This window comes from Lepisosteus platostomus, chromosome 15, assembly GCF_059453375.1.
Source record: "Lepisosteus platostomus isolate fLepPlt1 chromosome 15, fLepPlt1.hap1, whole genome shotgun sequence".
NCBI classification, from domain to species: Eukaryota; Metazoa; Chordata; class Actinopteri; order Semionotiformes; family Lepisosteidae; genus Lepisosteus; species Lepisosteus platostomus.
This window is the reverse complement of record NC_142625.1, coordinates 19528921-19553916: the sequence shown is the minus strand read 5'-3', so window position 1 is coordinate 19553916 and position 24996 is coordinate 19528921. Positions and strand designations below refer to the sequence as shown.

Here is a 24996-nt window from a genome sequence, read left to right as displayed (position 1 = left end):
AACACGAACTGAAGGATCTTTATATCTGCTAATGGTATTAGAACAGGTCATTCTACCTCGAGCAACAGGAAAATATGACAGAGTACATAACGATCACAGACAGATTCTGTTTTTGTTTTTTTTAATGAAGGAGTTAATTCTCTTTCAATCCTATATAAAACAATAGCAATTAAAAACTTTTTTAGGTAAAATATTTACATATAAACAAGTGACTGTGCAAAATTTACATGAAAAGAGGGATATATACGAGTTGAATTTTGTTTTCTTTCTTCTCTGTAAAAGACAAAGGGGAAAGTGTAACAGTTACCAGACATTGGTAAAAATACTGGATAGCATTGACTTTACACATAATGTTCATTGAACAACATAGCATTTGAAAAGTTTTGTTCATTGAATAACCAACATATAATTACAAACAAAAGTATTTACAATCATAAAAGTACTATTGATAAACAATTGTAATACAATACTTGAGAAAAATATAAAGAAACAATTAGTATATTTAATAAAAAAATAGGTAAGAATGGGGGACTATCCTCTGGCTTCTTGTTTGCTTGAAAGTAGGTCTGTAATTGAATGCAGTCCATTTTAGCAAAATAATTATGGTGTACATAGTATTTTATGTGCCAAAGTTATATACAATTACTGGCAATAATTCCCAGAAATTATCTTCTACATTTGATTCATATTTAAAAACAGTTCGTCAATCTCAGTGACACATCTTTCATATCTGAATCAAATTGTTTTTAATAGAAAAACCAAAACAGTGCAATTAAATTAGATTTATGCAAAGAATTTACTAAAGTCATCTTTAAAAATGTTTTAGGAAATGTATCAAATTTGTTGTTTTTTATTCAAACTATGGACAATTGTGTAGGCTCAAGAGGCCTTTAAACCATGCGTTAAATTGACAATAGCTATTGAGATTATATAATCTTCTCAATTCAAACACTTAAAGCAAACTGACAGATAAATAATCGTTAATTTGATTAAAAATCTTAAATACAAAAAACACACCAGACAAAGTTTAAATTAATCTGAGGTCAAAACAGTGGGAAAAAAATCAGTAAAACGAGTAGCTGATTAATTGCTTAGCCTTGTAAGATCAGGTACGAATATATGGCTTATTTTGGCAAGAAGGCAACTCAGTAAATGATGAGTAACAATTATCTGTCCAGTTAAAAGAATCCACAGGCCATAATAATAAAGTAATAAAATAATAGTAATAATAAAACAGTAACAATTTTATAGAAATTTTAACTGAACCTTTTGAATAAACAGAAATATAAAATGGATTTCTTTATGTATAATTTTGTACATTTGTCCATTTGCGTGTTACAAAAAGGCGCTATCTGTAAAATTTATATATATCATTTATTAAAAGACACAAACGAGGAAAGTCCCATGAACGCCTCCTGCCCACAGAAAGCCAGCAGCCGGTGCTATTTCAGGAAAGCACGGTACAGGAGGTGCGAGTGGCTGGTCTCCCGCTCGTTCTCCAGGCAGAAGAGGAGGTCCCTGAGGTTGACGCGAGTGATCCGCTGGCGTGTGAACTGTCGTGACGCGCCCGCGCTGGAGCTGCCCGGTAGAGACGCGTGGGAGCCCGAGCCCTGCGGGGGGGGGGGGAGACAGCGCCTGTGAGAACGCCCAGCAGCCAGCCCGCGGCGATACGTTCGCGAGCGGGACAACCCGCACGGCCTGCCGCTCACTCGAAGGGCCCGCCCCTTGACCGTGGGACTCAAGGAAGGTTGCAAACGAAAGGACTCCATTCAGCCCATCTCGCTCGTTTTCTAGTTTTAGTGGCTAAATTTTCCCCTAGCTGCTTTTTGAAAAAGAGCCGGTTTTGGGCCTTCCTCTCATCCTGGCTGGGAAGCCTGTTCCAGATTCACAACATTACGTGTTCTCCCTCCTAAATGAATCTCCTTTCAGCTTCCATTTATGACCCAGTGTCCTGGTTTCATTGCCGAGACTGAAAGTCTCTTGGGTTGGCCTTATCTATAGATCCCTCTTACCATTTGATACACATAGATCAAATGTTCTCTCTCCCTCCTTTGTTCTGGACTGAAGAGTTTAAGTTCTGCATATCTGCATATAATAATCCCTTGATACCAAGACTCATTATTACCGCCTCTTTTGTATACTCTTTCTACAATTAAAATATCCCTTTCTGTGGTATGGGGACGTGAACTGAACATAATAGCATAAATGCGGTCTTACAAAAGCATTGAAAAACTGGACCAAACATTCTGCTATTTTTGCTGCGTCCCCACATTGGAGTGTTGAGGATACAGAGGTATCCATATAAAAATCCAGAGCCCTTTCACATGTGGCTTCCAGCTGTTTAGAGTCACCCGTATAACACATTCCGTTTGTCTGCATACATTCAGGATGGGTCACTTTTGTCCATGTTAGGTTTAATTTGCCAAAGTGTCTGCTCCATCCACGGCTCTAAGTCTGCTTGTTAGTGTTGCTGCTTCCATCTTTGTTACCTTTATTTGTTCCCCATGTGTTTCACTAATTTGTTAACTTTACTAGAATCTAAATCTGTGATAAAGAGATGGAAAGGCAATGGACCTAAAAAGAGCACTAACTTTTTGCACGCTAAAAAAAGGTGCGCTCTGTAAAATGAATTAAAAGATAGAAAAACAACAAAGTCCCATGAATGCATAAAATGAACACATAATTGAATCTTGATATTGAAGAACATTTTAGTTCTAAAATCTGACTGAACACCTGACTAAATGGAGTCTTTTATAGTACAGCTATTCTAGATCCAATCAGGGTTTATGTCAGATTTTCTTCTGCATTAAACTTGTCAACTCTTCTAAGTCCCCCTGGATAATACTGTCTTCTGTATGAATTATTTATAAACAATGCTAACAATGTGTACTTACAGGTGATTGTAAATTACAGTCTATTAGCACTATGTAATCTCCACATGGTTGATGTGCTGCGTGCCATATTATAAGCCTTGTTTCACTCCAATTCGTAAGGATGTAGACTGATAATGTTGAGTTTATTCAGCACGAATTGCATGAAATGGTCACTTGAATTGAGTAAATGAGAATGTTTTCCATGAACAGAGTAATATAATAGTAAACAAGCTCTAATAATATAGACATATGTTCTGTAATGATGGTTATTACTTATTTTCCTTATTTATCAAGTACAAGTCTGCTGTTTTAATTAATTAATTGTTTCAAATTCCTTTGCAACTAATGCTGTTTTTGCTATAGTTTGTTACCACTTTTTGAACCTTATAAGTTCTAAGCAACACTTTGAAGACAAAATATCTTAAAATAATATTTCCATGAGAAAGAAGTTACAGTGCTAGTAAAAAATAGATATGAAAATGTTTCTGAATATTAATTTACTTAGCACATTTCTGTAACCACTAACCTCACCTCAAGAGTAAAATACTACCAGAGGCAGGACCTCTAAAAATAAAGGACAATGCAGTAACACATTTAACCCAGAAGAGGGAGCCATAAACTAAGACAATTCAGGGGCATAAAATACACAATAGAATCAAAACTTTCCTTTGTTCTTAAAATTAACAGTTTAACCTTTAACAAGCTTCAATATTTATTAGTACGTCAGTAAGAATAATTTACTGTATATAATGTCAAGATAATATCAGGTGCAGTAAGAAAGCACAGAACAGTATAGCACCGCTCTTTATAGAAGGTGACAAAGTTAAAAAGACAAACGTGAAACACGTTCCAAGATTCAAAAGCTCTGGTTTCACTGTGGAAAACAATTATCTTGGGAATGACAAAATTGAATAAAACTTAAATTTGATTTACAGCGCTTGCAGCTCATCATGGGTATAGTTTTCGGGTGCACTAACCGGGATTCTATTCATGCTTTATTGTCCCATTTGGGGAAATTGATTTTACAGCACACTCCCAACATAACACAATGACAGACAAACTTTTACCAACCAAGAAGTCAGTGCAACAGTGTTACAGCAAGATAGTTACGATACATTGTTTGAAAGAGACTGCAGTAGGGATGGAAAATTTCCTGTGTCTGTTAGTACGACACCTGGGGACACAGAGGCGTCTCCCAGATGGGAGAAGTGTGCACTTACAGTGGAGTGGGTGAGAGATGCAATCCATAATACACTTTGCTTGTTTGTAGAGGATATTCAACGTGATTTGATTTGTCCCGATTAAACTGATACTTACTTTGACTTATTCTACTACAGTATTCTACACTCCTATAACGTGTGCTGATTCTTACATGAGTGAAACAGGAACACAAAAGTGGAAAAGCCGTACCTCAGCTCCGGCCCCAGATCCTGGAGAGTCCAGTTTCCGTTTCTTTCTGGGCCCGATGGCCGCCAGTGCTGTGAGGTTGGCGTCCCGTTGCCTCATCTGGGCCAGCTCCTGCTGCTGCATCTGTGAAACAGCACGCACACGCGTCAACGCTAGCTCTGGCACCCCTGGCACCCTTTCACAATACAGTTTCGAGTGAGGGAATTTAACTCGCAGCTCCATCAAGGACAGAGACTGCATCAGGAGTGTTTCAGTACATCACTAGGAGACACACAATCACTTCTGTTATCTATGAAGTTAGAAAATAATGAAAATGTACACTTGAAATTGTGAAGCAATATTCCCTTCACTAAAAACTGTTTTTCTTCACTCACTTCGAAGCAGGAAAGATAATCACGTCACACGCTTCAATCGTCTTGAAGGATCTGCTTACCTCTTTGGCCTTCTGTTTCAACCGGAGCTGCTCTGGGTCTTCTTGTCGAGATCGAGACTGCAAACAAACAACGCACAGTACAAACATATCATCACCAGCTCGCACAGCTCTTCACAGATGAATGTTAGAAAAAGACAGGCTTGTGTTCTGATTCGAGATCTGGACTGTCGCTTCAACTGTAACACACTGGAGTCAGATATACTTAATGTAGCGCTTTTAAATTGTAAATCAATGACTTTTCCCAAGAAGATTAATATATCCTGAATAATGAAAACAAATCTCAAAAGAAATCCAAATTTAAATTAAACTTGTGATTCTGAGCAACGTGGCACAAAAAATAGAACATCATGAGTGTAAACTCTTTTTCTTAAAAAAAAGTTTTTCCACTGCAAGGTCATGATAGTTACGACTCTAAGGCAAAATCCAACTGCATTTTTTAAAATTTTAAAACAAAACCTGTTTGTTTTAGGCCATTCCCTTACCTTTGCTGCCTTCATTAAGATTTCTCTTTCTTGCTCCTCCTTTCTTTGCTTCTCGATTTGATCTAGCTGCTCAAAGAATTTCAGCTGGGAGCGCACATCATTGACTTGCTCGTACCGATCGTCCTCCTGCAACAGAACCGCTAGAGATCAGGACCCAAGCCGCGCACTCAAAACTGCACAGTGCTCACCTTAGTTGAATCATACAAATGGCATTGGATCATTTGCAAAATTCTACAAAAGAATGGAAAAAACCTGTGACTTACGTACCCTGGATGTATTTTAAAAAATGCTCTTAACTAAGACTTACATCAACTATACAGATCTGTACATGATCCCAACATGTACATCAATGATATTCATATTCAATAACATATGGTCTAAATAGCCATTGCTTTTACAAGTTATAAAGGTGTACCAGTGATGTACCAGTCTTACCTTGAACGACATATTTCTCTGCTGTGCGATCTCTGACACTTTCTCTATTACGTTCTGCAGCCTTTGTTGTGTTGCGTGTGAGACAAAGTTTACCACCTCTGGACCAAGTTCCGTTATTCCATATTTTTTACCTAAAGAGAACAAATAAAATAGTTTAGATTTTGAATCCATATCTAAATAAGCTGTGTGCATCACAATAATGGGTCACACGTAATATCTGCAAGCAGTTTATATGCTAGGGGTAAAAATTACGGGATCTCCTTGATCAAGACGTAACTAAGACATGAGAAACACAGAAATTAAATGTTTTAAATCATATGAAAGTATATTTATCATCTCAAACAACAGAGGACATGACTCGCTATAATTTTACTGTATCTCATTCCCAAAAATATACAGTTAGTTATCAAACCACCACATACTCTGAGCATTATGCTAAACAAATGTATCATTTATGGATGGATGGATGTTTGCCTGTTATGCCTTCCAGCAAATAGTGGCAGCAACGTCCTGTTGATGTTACCATAACATTTGGTTTTTACGGGACAGAGTTGTTAGTCATGTGCCCAACCTGCAACATGGAGGACCTGGCACCTGACGTGGGACACAAACCCACTACCCTGAGAGTATGAGTCTCATGCTCTACCAACAGAGCTAGCTGGGGCACAAAGGTATCATAGTATTCCATATTTTATACCACAAACATGTATGTAACAGTTGACCAGTTAACCATATGAATAATCAAATTTGTCAAAAGTTATTGGGGTCAAGATGATATGTTCTTTGTAATAGTACTTTCAAGTCCTTCTCTTAGGTTAATGGATCCACGTGTTAGGTCATGAAAAAAATGAAATAGTCAGTTCTTTGGTCAACAAATTAATAATGCTTTTGATGAAATCTTAAATGTATACTGCATGGACCAAAGACAGATGACTATTACCTATGTCTAATATCCTTCTGTGTAAAGAGGATGTGAAGAGAAAGGCCTCGTCCTTGCAGGATCTCGTCAGCGTGCCCACAAGTTCGGAGTTCGTAGCCAGTATCCTGGCACTTTCCTCAGACAAGTTGACGCCGGCCATCGAGGCCACGTCGTTAATGTCATCGTCATCCCTGAAGAGGAAGAAATAGCAGTTATGAGCAGGGCTGGTGTGTACAAGGTGTGTGAATTAGCACCAGACTAAGTATGGTGCGTATCTTATATTGCCTTTAAGGTATTAAATAGGGTTCTTTAGTGCACTGTAAAATGGTAATGGTAAAAAGGGTCTTCAGAAGACAATTAACTTAATTATATATAAACTGCACTCTATCCTTAAAAACTAAACATCACAAATAATAAGAGAATATGAAAATAAAACAATTATATTTAAATGCGCTGACATTTCATTTTCTTTCCATTACGGTGAATATCTTAAGAGAGAAAAACCTGCCTTTATGAACCTTTACTCTACAGCCCAAAAAACAAGGAGATTTTACCACATAGTTAAAGTAGAATCTGGAAAGGCTTAAGTGCATCACATACATTTGATTGGTTTAATCAAGAAAAGACAGGCCTCCTGCCACCATCAATTACAGCTCTGGATCAGGCTACATCATCTGCCTCAGTGAGTATTGCAGTTACAGATGTGCCTGGGACTCACAATTTAACAGGGCTTGGGTTTACTGCACTCTGAGAAACCTCTAAACTCTGACGTAGCCAGGCTCCTCACAAGAGTCGGAATCCTTACTAATATAGCAAGTTCATACCTGAGGATACCCTACACAGGCCATATTCATGCTGAATAATTAAGCTTTAATATACTTCACAATATAGAGCAATTCACTAATGAAAGTCAGCAGTCACGGATTTATGTTTCCCCTCTATTTCTCAGCTTATCAGTGCAGCTGCGCTATATTTTCACCAGTGAAACAGGTGTATATATGGATAAGTATACAGTATATCGACATTACCTTAACTCACAGCAACTTGCTTACTCTTAAAAAATACCATAACCGTGGAAGGTATTTCTTGTAAGATCTAAATAGTACGTATGTTCCACTTTTAAACTGAAGAGCTGTTGACACTCTGCTTTCTCTGACGAGTATACACTGTCCCTCAGCCTGTGACTGGTACAGCCACACTGGGCAGCTACCAGCAATACTGCGATGAGAATACTAGGCTGGGGCTCTGTTAGGAAATGTATGATGCCTCCTGTTTGCTTACCGGAAAGACCCTCCCCCTGCATCCTTCATTTTATTCTTCTGAGCTGCTGATGTCAGTGCTGGACAAGCAGGAGACACTTTGGTACCTGGTAATACTGTCTGTTTTACCATGGGGACTGCAAAAGATGGATTGATGAAAGAGCTGCTATTAGCAAATTCTAAAATGAGAGACTCAGAAATCACGGCTTCACCAAGAAAAGTTCCAAGACTTAATCTTGTTTAAAGTCTAGATAAGTGCTCTTAAGTGTGCTGGAAACTTTTAATTTATGTTAAAGTCACGTTGCGAGCTAATTCCATAAAATTATTTTTAAAGCTTTACAATCTACATCTATTGAAATACCATTTTGTAACTTAAAACTAAGCAATTTCTTTTCACTTTAATTAAACCCTGCATAGGTATCTAAATATAAATTCCTAATCTAACATCATATTTTGACTCTTAATGAAATTAGTTCTTGACAGTAATGGCTGCAGCCATGAGCTTAGTACAGTAGTTTACTGCCCACCAGTGCACATTCATGCAGGTGTGTAATCAAGCACTAGGTGGCAGCATTTCTCAGGACTCACAAAAAATGGTATGAATTTTGGAACTGCTGGAACTGAACAGTTAGCAGTTAGCAGTTGTGTTCTTTCATAGCTTAGCCTGTCAAAGTGAAATGAGATTCCATCTACTGAAAATCGGTTAAAACTCAGAAACCAGGAGGACAAGTGGCTTGCAGGAAGTTGTCAATGGACAACTATAATATATATATATAGAGAGATTTGATTATATAACTTATTAAAATCACATTCAAGTCTTAACGATAGTATTTCAGATCTGGTCGCCAGTACAATGAAGTAGCTCCAGTCTTCTTGTTACACAATGAAAAATGATGCTGCTGTAAATAACACTGTTGAACCACCACGACTTAGAATATAGGAGCTGTTGGCGTTTTAATGCTGTACTTAGAATTAGTTTACTTCATCACAAATTTAAGAGAAAGAAATGGACAATAAAATATTTGAACTGGCCTTGGGGGAGGATGTTTCTTAAAACAGTGTAAACTAAAGATACTGGTTCATATTTTTAATACTAGCTCTTTGGGTTGATTCAGCAACACGCGATACTGTGTGATATAAGGTTATTCTATTATGAGTCAGCATTTGATTTATTTTTTAACCTTTTTTTCCCCACATTCATCGTCCTATCCTGACCCCGGCACCTTGCCCTTTGATGTCTCGAACAGGTGAGGGACCCCCTGCGATCTCACGTTACCTGTCTGAAGCTGTTTCACCTGGACCGGCTGCGGACTCAGCATTATCCGACTGTGAGGAGGCCTGAGCGTTACCATGGGCGTCTGTGTCAAAGTCACCTGGGGCCGCACCATTGTCCCCTGCTGTTGAGATTGAAGAATCTGCCAAAAACGAGCATTACATGTTAATAGAGAACACATTTATGATAGCGATGTTCCAAAACTTTACAATGAAACTAAACGGAAATAATTATAGCTATAGTCACACATCAAATGCGTCCGATATGGAATTGACATTGTTTATCATCTTAGGAACACCATCATCTCTGCAAATACACAGGTGTGCGCAACACATCTCAGACGTCACTGTTGGGTAGCACTCTCAGAAAACCCGTCTTACAAAAGCCAACTCAGCAGCAGCTGTGCTTGGCCACCTGTTCACTATCACCTGGGGAATCCTGGATACTTCCCAGGCTCAAACCACAAACATCTGGACTACAGGGCCAACCTGTAACCTGAGTGAGCATGCCTACTACACAAGCTACTCAGTACTTAATAATAAAGATAAAGATAAAAGCTTTTCTTGTGGAGTAACCTGTAACTCTGGGATTAAACTAAAATATCTTATGTGCTGCTTAAAAAGGAGGTAATCTTCAAAAGGCTAAGTGGTGCAGAGACTCGGATCGTAGAGCGAGTTAACTGAGGTAACTCCCAAGCCCCCTCCAGTATGAGATGCTTTATTACCAGCGGTGCCGGCTGCCCTGGCTTGGTGTGGCTGGGTTGTGCCAGGCTGATGACGGGCTGGTGGAGGGTGCTGGTGACGGTGGCAGTGGTTTTGCCAGCTGTCCGCTGCACTGTACTGCCCAGCACTACTGCCGTGAGGGCGGTGGTGGCCTGTGTGCTGGGCTGCTGGAGCTGGCTCTGCTGGATGAACGCAGTGGAGTCAGGGGTGAGCTGCCGCAAAGCAGGGAGACTCCTCTGGAAAACAAGAAAAAAAAGAGACGCTGCAGCATCAGCCCACATTGTATCCCAGATAGATAGTCCGGGACATGCAGGATATCAAGTATTTCATATTCATAAAACAAATAGTTGATTTACATTGGTGCTATCATCCTTCCTATATACATTGTGGATCTCTTTCTGAAAGAACACTGCAGATCACACACTTCAACTACTGTATGATAAAAATGGAAGGAATCTTGAAGAAAGCCAATCATTTTACCGTCTTCTTGCACAACAATGAGGAGGAAATATTTGTTTTTGTGTTAAATACAATTCATTTGAACGAGTTACTGAATATAATAACAAAAAAAACAGTCCCTGTATGTCTCTGTCCTCTTCCTACTCCTGGATTATCTGTATATACGCCTCACCACCCTTACCTTGAGGAAAGGCACAAGATATGGTTGAGGTGAGGAATTGAGCTCCCGGTATAACCTGCTCGTGAAATCTTCAGCTTCGATTTTTCCTTCCTGTAAAGCAAGCACGGAGAGCAATGTGAAACCTTACAAATTCAGCCTGTTTATTACAGATTCAGAAGGCTGAAAAAAAATAAGCGCAGTCAAGTGTGCAGGCACTACGAATCAGGGTAACATACAGATCCACTAGATCCTACTTGAGAAAATACTCAAATCAACACACAAATGTGTTCGGAAATTTCCAGGAAGCTTTTTTTAGCTGAAGCTTAAGATATTGTTCTATACATAAGACCTGAGCTCTGTGCAGTCAGGAGCACCAGTTTTACTTACCAGAAGGTTCTGCACCAGTTCCTTCACATTGGCAGCCGTCTCTGAAGACTGTTTCCCACTTGAGGCTAGCTTAATTAACGTGGAAAGAAAATTCTTGCATTTCTTCACATTTTCTAATGTTTCCTGCAAAGCAAACAACACTTGGTCAGATATGTATGAAGAAGTCAACAGCCCACATGTTGATTTGTTAAATTGCTAAATTAAACATACTACACGGATACAATGGGTATTGCTGTCATTTCCATCACTGCGCAGACACATTTTTCTCATGTTTTTATTTTAAAATTTCTAGATGCAATTACCTATTTTTTAAATATTTTATATTTTAATCTTTACCTCCAAATTAACATAGAATCCACTCTCAGTAGTGTGTCGGAAAAAGGTTTTTAACTACTGTCAGACAAATTTGACTAATTATCAAAATAATCAAAATAATTTCCACATTACTAATACGACAACTCCATTGATTCAGAATCTTAAACCGAGTCTCTTTCCATTAAAGGGTTAACTAACATGATAAGCAATTATTGCCAGATGTGAGGAAAATACTCTCTTTCATCTTGTGTTCTGAGATCACCTTGAAGCCTAGTTAATCTTATGAAAGATGTCATCCTGTCAGATCAAATAGTGCTTACCTCAAGTCAGGCAACAGGCATCACCCAAATATTATGATACAGCAGACAATGAGTACTCACTGTTAAAGACCCAGCATGTACAGTACTTAAACAGACAGGACTCTTATTTAAAATGGTAAGTATGTTGCGCTTGACTTTGAAAACAGAATTTAAAAGAAAACATGAAAACATAACAGAAGCCTCTCCAAACCACGTCCCATCAGGGACATTCAAACTTGGAAAGTGGCTATGGGCATAACAAAATAATTTAAAAATGAATTGCAGCAGGTGGCTGGGGACACTTCTTGCTTATCATCTCTGTAAAAACAATGTACCCTATAGCGCTAGAAAAGAAAGTTTTCATTTTTCATATTTTCAGTTTTAACACAGTGCAGATTCAAACTAGGTCAGTCGAATTCCTGGAGTAAAACATTGAACTCCCCCCCTCCAAAAACACACACACCACTCCTAATCCTTGTGATCCACAAGAGGAATTGCTCATACATCACAAAACTGATGTAAAACAACAGGCACACAACTTACTGCTTTAGCAAGGAGCGCTTTGCTTCCCAGTGAAGGAGATGCATCACTGTAGATGGGCGCAATGAAGAAAACTTGTGTAAATGAGATACTTGTGTAAAGTAACAGGTTTCGACCGTACAAACCAGTAACAGGCACTTTCTCAGCACCACTTTTTCCCCTCACTAAGGGTGGCACAATAAAACGTGCTCATTTATTCTCGTTGAACTGAGCTCATTTGTCCAGTGCTAAGCTCCGGAAATGAACAATATTTAAAAAAAAAAACAAGAAAAGAAGGAAGCACGAACCCAAGTAGAAGTTTGCATGCGCTAACCCTGGCTCTTACCGTTGCAGTGGTGGCTGGGGTCCCAGTGGCCCCTGTTACGGTCCGCTGGGTGGCCCCTGGCTGCACTGAAGACGGGGCCCCTATTGATGTGGCTGTGGCTGTCCCCCCAAGCACAATGGGATTCTTGAACGAAAAAACACAATTTAGACACTGAACAGTCCCGGGGCTGTTGGCAGGTTATTTTAGTCCCATCACTAGTAGTTGAACGGTTCAACGCTGGGTTTACATTGTTGAGTTTATAGAGCTAAAAGATGAATACAGTAATCCCTTGCTACACACAAATTTACCTGAAGTACTTTTGAGTATTCGCACAGAATTTTCTGTATACCATTTTACCTTGCACGACCCCCAGTTTTAAGAAGGATCTGTGAGCTGTGGTGCTTGCTCCCTCACGGAGGAGAGGATGAGAAAGAGAGTGCGAGCACGCGTGCGGCCTGATCTCGCTCTTTCTCAGTCAGCCTCAGACAGTTCCGGAATTTCTCTCACATTCTTAAATTCTGCGCATATTGGTGTAGATTATTACATTGGGCTTTGATGGTTATTGATACTTGATTGTGCAAAGAAGTGGTAGTCATTGTGATTTCCTAAATAAGTGTCATTAGTACTGCTGCAAGCAATGTCAACTTCCTGCTTGACAAGGGATGAATGCACATGTTAAGCATTATTTGGATTAAATAAACTGTCTACAACAGTTTAAGATGTATTCTTGCATCAGAGGCTTCTATGAGAAATCATTGGAGAATATTAAAGGTTTTTGTTAAATGAAAAAACCTAGCGGAAGCTGAAGCTAAGAACGTAATGTGTTCTTAAATTCGCTGTACATACACCTGCACCTCCATAAAACAGCTATAAAAGGAACCCTTTTTAAGTTTACAAGAAAGATGGTAAAATCTGTATCTAAAGAAAAACCACATAACTTTCAACCTGTGCTGTCATACTAATAAAAAGTATACAATAGTCTTTACATATAAAAATCTCTGCAAAAACAAAGATCATCACGCTAACTTTCATTATGCCTAAAAACAGTTTTATTTTTTCTAAAGTAAAAAAATAAAACTGAAATTAGAATTTCCATTCATCCATTTTCTAAATGCTTCTTCCAATTCAGGATCACTGGGAAGCCATTGTAAATATTTTATACACAAATCTCCTGGTATATAAATCCAGATTTAAGCCTGAATATGATCCAAATTTTGATCCACCTTCCAATAATTTTTGCACATCCAGTATTTGATCTCTGAATTTTTGATTGCCAGAGGCAACTTGTTTCTACCCACTGAATGCAACCTACCATAAAAGTCTCAGCTTACAATTCACATTGGTGATAGGGTCAAAGATCTGATTAAATCTGGGCCTTCATTCAGATATCAAAACATTTCAATTTAAATACAAAATTTAAAGAGCTAAACATCCATAGAAAAAACACATAAGGCCCACCAGTAATCAGATCTGGACCGGCCAGCACAACAATAAATAATAACTTTTTTATCACACAATCCTTTCGGGGACAATACTTGTAGTGAGTTTGAATAGAGGACTGAATATCTGATTTGGAGACAAAGGGCTGTTAGGCAACACAGTTAGAAATTAACTAGATCCCTAACAAGAATACCAAGTAATTCAACACAAGGAAGAAATCCCTCCTCTGTCTCCCAGGTGAGAGAAACATGGGGGATTTTACAAAAAAACTATTTTGTAAAATGGCTGTTACCTCTGCAACATGGTCTGCATAATCTGCATAATCACCCTTTGCTCATAGTGTTGCATTGTACCTGTAGGACAGGAGGTCTCTGTAGTGTAGTGGTAGCTTGCACTGTTGTCTGTGCAGGAGAGGCCTGTTTGATGATCGTCGTTGGTGTGACCTGCCGTGCAATAATTGGAGTTCCAGGGGCCTGGAGATTAAGTGTAGAAAGGGTATTGTTATAATGAACAAAACACTGCCTTAAGCAAAAATGCTGCACTCAAATATTCTATAACCCTAGGTGTTAAAAACACATGTAGAGCAATGTCTTTACTTGTGATCAAACCACTTTGCAGATGCACAACTTTCTTTAAAAAAAAAACCCATACATGCTACTAGTTTGTTTGCTTAAGCAGATGCCCCCTTGGTGAATCAACTACTGATCACAAATGATCATTATCATTACTTATGCCATGTCTGTTCAATAAAACATCATTACATCAAAAAAAGATATGATATGATAAAGAAAGTACACTCTTTGGATTCTATGGTTTTATTAAGTTATCGTTATTAAGACAGATTTGACTTTCACCTAGTCTTCAACAAGTCCTAAAAGGAAAATACAGACACTGAGTTGCTCACAAGCAGCTCTACTGTTTTGTAAGTCTATCCTAAAGTTTTGAGAAAAAGATAGAGGACACATGCTTAAAATGAAAGACATTTGCCACCCAGCACAGTCAGAGGGACAGGATGGGCCCTTCGGCTAGGGGGTAGTTACCTGGACTGAGGTGATCTGGACAGGGGGAGTGCTGGTGGGTGTGGAGGGGCGAGGAGCCATGGCACTCTGGGACTGGGACTGGGCCTGCATCTGAGCCAGAGTCTGCTGGTGGATCATTAACAACTGGCCGCTGTCACTGCGCACCAGAACCATACCTGCAAGGCACACACAGAGACACAAAAAAAAGCCTTTTTAAGGAGGAAAAGCTCCTTGCTGCTGCTAATATTTGTTTCCTTTTTGGGGGGTAAATTACACCCTTCAAATGTGACTTCAATTAACCCAACCAACATAATAATAATATTAATTCCTTACACTTATATTGCACTTTTCTGGACACTCCCCTGATAATCATCTTTTAAAGGAGAGAGTGTGGAAAGGCAGGTTTAAAATAAATGACTGATTTGCAGAGATCATGTGCAGTATATGTACGGTAAATGAAAAATACAAAAAAAAAAAAACACCCAACTGAAATATTGTCACAAATCCCCTTCTTTGTACAGCTGAAGAAAAACTACACACAATGACAAAAATGAAAATCTGCTTCATAGTGTTGATCCAGCCAGTCTGTTCTGCTTAGCTGCAGATGTACAACTTTTAAGCACAGGACACAGTCATAACCGGAGTTATCACCATCTGTAACCACTTACGAGCTACAGAAAAACATTAAAGTATGGGAAAAAGTGCTCCAGGTAAGAAGATAAAATGGTAGCAGTTTTTAACAAGCTTAATACACCAGCAGTACCCAATGTGCTCATGCAATTTAGAGAGAGGTCAACTGTTCATTCCACGCTATTTTGTTCATACGTAAGAAGTGAATGGACCTTCTGAAAGGGGTATGTGTTCTTTTCTTAAACACAGAGTGATAATTACAAATGGTATGACTATGCACCAAGTGTTATTAAATAAATCGAATAGAAGTGTGGGTTTTATTCGTGAAAGCTAGTATTTTCTATCTGCATTGGCTGTTAAGGTAAATAACCTTACTATATATTCAATATTCTGTTAAATATAAAGAGACAGATATCTTTTCAGCCCAAAAACACAATTATATGAAAATGTTTTCTTTTTCTATTGATTTATCTTTTTAAAAAATTGCAATTAAAATGGTTTCTGTGCCTTTTATCATATTGTATCCAAAGCCCTTTATTTCTATATAAAATCATAAGTATATAAAATTCTCTAAAGCATATGAAACAAACACCCATCACAAGCAACTGGCCTATCTCTATAGGGCACCTTTGAAATTGCTGAATTTTAAACGTATGTAGTATTTTTACTTTTAACTTATTTGCATTGTGTTAACATTTTCGTATTTTTTATTCTAAAAAAATATTCATTTTATGCATATGCTAAAGCATTTGAAACACAAACAATACCCATCATAAGCAATTCACCAACAGTTATTGGAAAGTCCGGTATTTCCAATTTTACAGACAGAATTCCCTTTCAGAAGATTTTGTCCGTTAAATCCAAAGTCTGTTGAACTGGGGGTTTACTGTATTTGATCTACACCCCCTACAATAAAGACCTACAGATCAGATGGTGTGTTTAGAGGCAAGGTAAAGTACAGAAATTTACTGTACTTCTTCATGACGTTCAAATTAAGACAACTATCTTGAAATGCAGCAATTCTTGATTTAGAAATAAAGAATAGTATAAATAAGAAATGAAAAACATCTTCCAATGCAACCTGAATTTACTATAATTTCCCTTCATAGTTCCAAAGTAGTTGGGAACTGTCCCTATATCATGCAGAGCAGGTGCTTTCAGTGGGAACTAACAGCACCACAGAGTGTTATGTATCATCCTACACTATACAATTGTGTGAGAAAGTTAGGCAGTCCCGTCCAAACTGTATGTTTCATTGAATCTTTAAGTGAAAAGAATTGGGCAACCTCTGCATGGTACAAATTCAAACATGACATTTTTCTAAATATAGCAATGGACAATTATTATTTACTGATTTTAACAGAAAAAAAATTAAAAGTGAATGTGGCATGTGCACAAGTTTGGGCACCCTTCCAGTCGATTCATTTCTTATGGCTCGTTAGGCCTTAAATTACGTCTGGTGAAGACAATTCTGAAACACTTTGACCCTTTTAACCTCTGAGGCTGCGATGTTGTTCTGCCTGCTTTTAACAACCAAAAGTTCCTCTAAGCAGCTCTCGAGGACTTGAAAATAAAGATAACTCAGTCTTACAAAGCAGGGCAAGGCTGTAAAAAGATCTCCAAATGCTTGCAATTTCATCTGTGAGAAACATTATTAAGAAACAGATTAAGTGAGAACTTAAAGGGAATTGTTGAAGTCAAGGCAAGATCTGGAAGACCCAGAAAAATCTCTGATAGAACTGCTCAAAGACTGGTAAGATCTGCAAAGCAGAATCCACAGATCTGCAGAAAAGATTAGCCGACACTGAAGTAGCTGTCCACAGGTCCACACTACAGTGTTGTTTACGCAAAAATGATCTGCACGAGAGAGCTGTCAGAAGGAAACCTTTCCTACGATCTCATCACAAAAGTCAATGTTTAAAGTCTGTAAAACAAAACCTTTATAAGCCAGAAACTTTTTGGAACAAAGTGCTGTGGACAGATAAAACAAAAAAATGCTAGTGGAGGTATTACTTAGTACTGACTGACAGTATGCCCAAATGTTTGCACTTGTCATATTCACTCTTTTATTATTTTTAATATCTATACAACTGTAAATAAATTCTTATTGTACATTAAAATTTGCAGAAAGATTAGAGATTTACCGAAACTTACAATTTGACTGTGCCTAAACCTTTGCACGCAACTGTAAGTTTACACCAGCTTCTCAGTTGTCATAAAAACTATATAATAAAATAGTTTTATTATGCAACCTAGTATTAAACTATAAATCTAAAGTAAGTCATCCTTATTTTAATTGAATTTAATTTAATTTAATTGAAAATTATACCACATAAAACCATATGATATTTTACTTACTTACACAACACGTGAACGTGTGCTCACTAGTGTTTTGGTCTTTTGGTCTATCAGGCTTGCATTAAAAATGTCACTGTGTTTCATACATTTTATTATCTTCTTGTAAGAGAGCTATTTGTTTTATGCCTCGCTGCTGTAAAGTCAAACTGGTATTTTATTTAATAAAACACTAGATTGCCTTAACAGATGTTCTGTTAAGAGAATGCACAATCTCTTTAAAACCTGATATATCACAGAAATAAAATAGTTCAAAATTTAGATATAGTACTAATATTATTTCAATCGAAAAATAAACTAAATCAAACAGCCAAAGATATAACTGTTTTGCATTTTTTTACACACCGAAATGCAAATTACCTCCAGGTGATCCAGTTTAACACACTTTTTAAAAGAAATACAAAGTGACTTTTAAGAAAGCATGCTTTGTGAGGACATATTCAGATTATTTATTCAAAATAAAATGTGTTGCTCTCTAGTCTGATCAATGAGTAGATGATGACAAGCGTTAAAAGCTCTGTACTACATTAGAAAAACTGTGGTTCCCTAGTTATATCCAAGTCTCTAATGTTTACATTAAACACACAACCCTCATCACAATACTTTTATGAGCACTTCAAGATACACACTAATAAAGGATTCAAAAATCAGTTAGACAATACTATAGTACGCAATATGTAAATCCATATAACCCATCAGAAAACCCAAATATTCTGACACAAAATACAGTATAAAAAATTACTTTTTGTAGGACAACATCCAGAACCAGAAAAAAAAAAACTTTGAATTATTATCTTAACACAGATGTTATAAATCTAACCACAATATCCACTATTAAGTTTCAAGTCCTGTATCTTTAGCACTAGGATCTAGGAACACTAATTATTTTACTTTTCTACTGTTTAAGACAAAAAAGAAAACAGCATGTTTTTCATGTAAGAAAACAATGATGATCAAAGAATAAGAAAACGAGGCCCAGGAGATAAAATGAAACAATTAGGTCAACTAAATTTATTAAATTCTGGTATTAGTCTACTAAACAAATATGGAATTTAAAAATATCAACTGCAGTACATTATTGTTTACTATATCTATACTATATTGTTTACTATATTCATTTCTTGGTATATTGTAGAATACACTATATTCTACAATATAGACACTATCACAAAACAGTAGGCAAAAGTAATTGTGCTACAAACTAATAAAACAAACTTGTTTTCAGGACATTAAGTAAATTAGTTGACTGCTTTTTATGTGAAAAGAAGCAATTCAAACACTAAAGTTAAGAGCTTTGATAAATGGTATTCCCCAGATAGCTTTTACAGTTTAGCGTAGTTGGAAGTTGCTCTCTGGGGCTGCAACACAGCGGGACATTGTTTTTACTCCTGCTACAGCACTATCACTGACAGCCTATTTAAACGCACATGAGTGAGCAAATTGAACTACTAGCTTAGCGTACTCTCACTGAAACCAGTCAAACCACTGCACAGCACTGCAGACAGGGACAACATCTAAACAGGATCTGACCTCATAAACCTCAGATTTGTCTCTTACACAACAAATGTTTATCTAAACAGCTCATTCAAGACCTTTATCTATATAAATTAACATGGTGACATGTCATAGCACAAGATGCTTAAGAGTAGAGGAGAATTAGAGAAGTTTTTCAGTTCAGTGTTTGTACAGATCCGTTTTTATATATATATACTGAAAAAATGCCATTACGACTAATCAATTTAATCACATATTTTAAACAGAAAAGGCAAATCACACAAAACGAGCACAATGATCAAAATATTAGTAGAGGTCTTCAGTATGAGCCGTGACACTGTCAAAATGAAAAACTTTCAAAGTTAATATCGGACTTGACCTCTCTGAGCACTGACTGAATCCCGGCAGAGCAGCTATGTATATGGGTCTGATACATGACCCTGGGATTTTCCGCCACCCACCCATTGAAGCTGGCAAAGGTGTCTCTCCTGAGGGTGGTACTGGCGAGCTGGTCCCATGGATGTTCTGTTGCCAGAACACTAGGCTTTCCTGGAGTTCCCAAGTCATGATGCACTGCTGACTGAGTGTCACCAAGGGCCTAGTGGAGTCAGCTATCTAAAGCTCTCTCCTCAAGATTCAAGATTTCTTTATTTGCCATATACAACAAGTGTTTTGGAATGCTTACTTGTTCAGCTGTAACCAGTAACATTAGAGAAAACAAAATAGGCACAAATAACAAACAGACATGGACCACAAACTTAGACAATAGACATTACAATCATGCCAAGACAGTGCAGTACCTTAAAGTGCAGGTGCTAATATGTACAGGTGCTAATTTGAGCTGTTTAAGATGTGGACTGCTTGGGGGGAAGAAACGGATTTTGAATCTATTTGTCAGTGTTCTGATACTGTGATACCTCCTACCAGAACCCAGGGGTGAAAACAGATCGTGGCCAGGGTGAATTGGGTCCCGAAGTATAGCTGGTGCCCGGTTGTGGCAGCGGTCGAGATATAGCCGGTCAATGGAGGGTAGCTCAGTCCCAGTGATTTTCTGCGCAGACCTCCTGGGTGCTCGAGGCAAGCAGAGCTGGTGGTATAGCAACATGCCTCTGCCTATATTGCTTGTTATATGTAAACTGCCAAGTGGCGGGAAAGTGTCAGAGGATTCTGATCTTCACTTTCTCATTCTCCCCTGTGCAGAAGGTACAGCTGAGAGCTGGAGCTGGGATGGTGAAAAACTCATGACTGGCCCTTTCCGATTTGGAAATGTATACCCCAAAAAACGAGTTCTAATTTAAAAAATAATAAAGACGGTTCCTCCTAATAACATCGCCCTTCCACCAGTCTGCCCGTTGGTGTGAGATTCCGAAAAATATAACAGCCAGCATACTGCTCAACACGATGGCTCTGCACATTGCTTTCGGACAGGAAAAACAGCAATCAAGGGCGAATAAAACACTCTACCGTGCCACCCCCTCAGATGTTCTCTGGCCCACAGAAGACAGCGAGTTTTGTCACTCCGCTGTCAGCGTGTTACATCTTGCGTGTTCTTTCTTTCCGGAACGTTTCGTGCTGTAGCTTCTGCCGTGGAGGGACGACCACACAGAAGAAGCCGACAGTCCCGGGCCAGTGAGGAGACCCACAGCTTTCCAAGACATGACCTCGGAGGGCCGGTTTCCTGGTTTCCCTGGACGGGACTGCAGATGCTGATACAGAGCATCTCATTCTTCAGGCACTCTCTCTCGTCCACAGGCCACCTTTGATTATTCCAACTGACACAATCTGGTAATCTTCATCACCTAATCGGGGCACGGTTATATCTTTTACTTACAGGTACTAAAATCATCGTATTGCATTGCTACTTAAACCCATTCTAAATCATATAGTATTGACACTTCTTACTCCGCTAGCACCTAGCACTTTTCGGAATCACACGACTTGAGCTCAGTATTTTGATATCCCAGGGAGATGGATAAGAAAGAAAGAAAGGAAGTATTCAATGTAGGGATATCTCAGGCCTACTTTGCACTATTATAAATAAAGAGAAGTGAATATATAGCCCGAGTGCTGTGAAGTAGTAAGTGTGCCTGGCAGTTTGAAATCGCATCTTCTTCCACCACAATTTCTGAGCTGGAGCTGTTAGCATACCACCAACAACTTCATCCTTTTTTACGTCGGTGGATTAAACAACCCTTTATACATGAACTTCGTTTTTACACCAGCTAATCCAGACTTTAGTTTAACAACAGCAACAACTTGCTTGAAATTAAGCCTCCTTCATGCTTAATAGTCATAGTTAGGTACAAAATCAGAGACCACCGATGCAATCTGTCAGTGCCTCTGTGTGGGCTAACTGTTCAAGAAGGTATGCAGTTTGTTAATAAAATGAACAAAACCAGAAGATGCCGTAACTAGACTAACTGTGGTTTTGAATTACTGTTAAAAACTTTCTTCACAGTGGAGCTAACTACCACATTCCTCTTTCGAATACTTTTTCTCACTGTAATCATTTATCTCTTTAGAGCAACGGCAACAAGCAGCTTTTAAACACTTTAGATTCGAAAGGACCGAAGAAAGTAAAAACAAACACACATACAGACAAATAATACAGTATTCACTTTTCTGTCTAAGGCACAAGAGGTCCTAGGAACACTGATTAGCTCAGAGGACACAGGGTAACTTCAGTCATGTCTACTAGTGTGTAAAATAAACACTTCACACAGAGGACTGCTTCTGTCAGTCATCACTGTTTCTGCCACCTGTGTTACTGATTCTAACAGTTTGTGAGTATTTTATTACTACTACATTGTTAAATTAAACTGCCATTTATGTTTACTGAGAGGTTTATCTTGCAAAGTGATAAGTTGCAAAGTTCCTGCTCAAACTTCCTCTCTCCTGAAAAGTTCTCCAAGAGAGAAACACCAGCCTCAGCTTTGGATAGATTCACATAATGGGTTTATGTGGTATAGCTGCTGTATTTTGATTGTTACACACAGTTAACGTGCAATAATGACCTTTGCTCTACAAACTTCAAAATACATTGTCTTTGTTTATATTTCATCAATTGTCACGGTTTAAGGACTTGCCAAGCCAAACTTTCTACTTGCTAGGTTGTAGTGGCAGCAGCCACTTTAAGAAGGAAAGAAAGTCGGAGTACTTAATAAAACGTACACATTGGAACCAAAAACGTTTGGATACCAGCTTAGCTTTTGGGTCTTTAGGCTATAAATAAGCTTTTTTTCAGTTCCCTAACTTTAAAATTACACATATTCACAGACTTTTCCGAAAGGGGCATCAGCAGACGCTCTTCTTGAGACGCACATTATCGTTCATGAAAATAAAACGACCGACATGATCGAGAAAGATAAAAGGTTAAAAAAAAGTGCAGTCTCTTGACTTACTCGAGCAAGACCGTGACTATAATTACACAGACAGCATGTGTGTATGAAATGTGTCTTGGGCTTCAGACGCTGAGCTAATCATGAACTAAAAGCGATTCAGTCCCTATTAAGTTATGAAGGAGTTAGGATCCTGTCTAGAATTAAGGACAGCTCTTAAAAGTTCTTCAAGGAAAAAAAAAACCCTAGAATTGCTGGGGTGTTCAATAGTAAAAAAAAAACTTTTAAAGGCTTACCTGGAGGCAGCTGGATGTTCTGGATATTTGGCTGATTCTGCGGTGCGTGGGGCAGGCGGGGAGCCAACACCTGCGGAGCTATAGTCCGTATTCCGACCGGACCGGGCACGACTGCTCCCGGAGTGGAAGTCCTGGCTACATTCTGCAAGACCGGACTCTTCCCGATAGCCGCGGCCGAACTGGGCTGCGGTGGAGGTCCTGGCTGCAGGGCGTTTTGCATAGGCTGACCAAGAGTCAAGCTACCGGCGTTCGCCACCACACCGGGCGCAACTGCCTGCGCTGTAGTCTGGATGATAGTTTTGGGGGACTCCGACTTGATCACCTGCGCCCCGGCGCTCACGGACACGCTCACGGGCGACGGGCTGCTGTTTAAAAGCGGAGCCTGTAAAGGTATTCCAGATCCCACCGGGGCGGGAAGGCTCGCTACACTGACCGCCGAAGTCAAGACCGTACTGTTCGTACTCCCATTCTGCGTCGTACCCGGTCCGGTCGTGTGCATCGGAGGCCGCACTAGAGTCACTGTAGGTCCACTTCCCAAACTTGTCGCCTGAGACGAGATCACTGTCGAAGTAACAACATTCTGCGCGTTCACGAAAGAGGTCTGTATGACAGTGCTTGAGGCTGAAGGCAAAACAGCGTTTACATTTCCTTTCACAACCGATCCAGGTCCGTTGTTGACAACTGTGACAGCAGGTGCAGTGCTGCTGCTGCTGCTGCAAGTCGTAGCACTTGATACTGGCGTCCCGGGGAAAACAGCGGCACTTCCTGAATTGTGAGAGTTCATTACTACATTACTCCCATTCAAAGTTTGCACCGCAGACGTCCCGATTTTCCCGTTGCCCGCTCCGTGGTTGGGCAAAGCGGTTACCATGGCACTGACAGCCACAGTTTTGCCTTGGCTAAGCCCCACTGATGCCTCCGACCCCGCCGATGATGTGATCCCTGTTGTTGCATCCATATCTGAACCCTGGGACCTCGTATTATTAATAACACCCCCTTGCACTCCAGCCCCTGTTGGAACGGAAACAAACCAGAGTGAGTGGGAAAAATATCACAGCACATTGGAAGGCATGGCAATGAATGCATTCGTTTACATTTTCTCTTTCGGAAACAGAAAAGAAAAAAACCAAAACAACGTTTACTATGTTACATTACCTGCTTTTGCCAGATCTTGTGCAAGTCCCAATTTGCTCTCCTGGACACTGGCATTGCCTCCTACCCCAGGGCTTGCAATGTGGTTCCCCACCGCCTGACCTCTTATGTCGGTGTTCCCGTGACCCGAGCCGGTTAGCTCAGACTCCAGGGACCCCACCAGATCGCTAACTACTTTCTCGTCCACCTCTGTGTTGAAGAAAACCTCATCCAGCAAATCGGAGCCCGCCGCCATCTTACTCTGCTATGAGCTGAGGGGGGGTTACCCGGCCTCACGCACGCGCGAATGGTGTGAAACGTCACGGGGATAGGGATTCCGGCGTATTCTGATTGGTTGTTTCCAGATTTAAAGGGCGGGACAAATGGCTGAAAGCGTCATTATCGAGAAAGTAGAGGATGATACAGCACCGGCGGTTGAGGAGCTGGTGGGGTTTAAGTATAATGGTATTACGCTGCTGTGTCCGCGTTACTTTTTATCGCAAATAACGGACCCAACTGGAAATTACAGGCAGTGATGTTTATGAGTCTTTAATGCTGGTTTGGAGTTGGGAATCTGGCAAAAATCGAAGAGACTTTCTGTTTTGGCGCTTCGGCTTTTTGTACTTGCGTTTCAAGATGGCTGCGTTGTTTTTGTTCAGTAAGTTCAGAGAGTGTGTGAGGGCGCCACACCTGAGAGTGCTGCCAAGAGCGTGTAGTACATGCTGTCGAGACTACTGGGGGGTTATCTCGTAGTACTGTAAAGTGTATTTCAGCGGTGGGTGCGAGTTAGAAGCGGTTTCCTTTATTAGGCCGGAACTGATTTTTTTTTTTTGTTTCTTTAAATCGTATCTGACCTGTGTTGCGGTAGTGTAAGAGGGCATGGCTGATTTTGTCTGTTGATAAATGAATTATTGCACTCCGCCACTAAACAAAAGGGGAAAGTATATTTCTGTCAGTGCAACTGTCATTGTATGAAACAGACTATTTACAGACCGTGGCTCTGAGATGCTACACCCGCGTAGCGGA

The 24996-nt window shown here is 39.4% G+C and overlaps 1 protein-coding gene across 1 annotated transcript; it reads right to left on the bottom strand.

Moving 5' to 3' along the window:
* Positions 1-104: 104 nt before the first annotated feature.
* Positions 105-24261, bottom strand: taf4a (TAF4A RNA polymerase II, TATA box binding protein (TBP)-associated factor). Its single transcript, XM_088608276.1, has 16 exons — positions 23995-24261; positions 22840-23850; positions 14748-14902; positions 14061-14180; positions 12289-12411; positions 10810-10932; positions 10444-10533; positions 9806-10039; positions 9085-9223; positions 7831-7945; positions 6571-6740; positions 5631-5761; positions 5196-5321; positions 4714-4770; positions 4284-4403; positions 105-1610 (listed from the first exon to the last, which is right to left on the bottom strand). The coding sequence occupies exons 1-16, from the start codon at positions 24224-24226 to the stop codon at positions 1443-1445; spliced, it is 3114 nt and encodes a 1037-aa protein (XP_088464402.1). The 5' UTR covers positions 24227-24261; the 3' UTR covers positions 105-1442.
* Between the last annotated feature and the right edge of the window lie 735 nt (positions 24262-24996).

Coding starts and splice junctions, on each gene's coding strand:
- taf4a (XM_088608276.1), bottom strand. CDS start 24,226: ATGGCGGCGGGCTCCGATTTGCTGGATGAGGTTTTCTTCAACACAGAG. Junction 7,946..9,084: donor GGTGAAACAGCTTCAGACAG/GTAACGTGAGAT, acceptor CATCTTTTGCAG/TCCCCATGGTAAAACAGACA. Junction 5,762..6,570: donor CAGAAGGATATTAGACATAG/GTAATAGTCATC, acceptor TGTTCTCTTTAG/GTAAAAAATATGGAATAACG.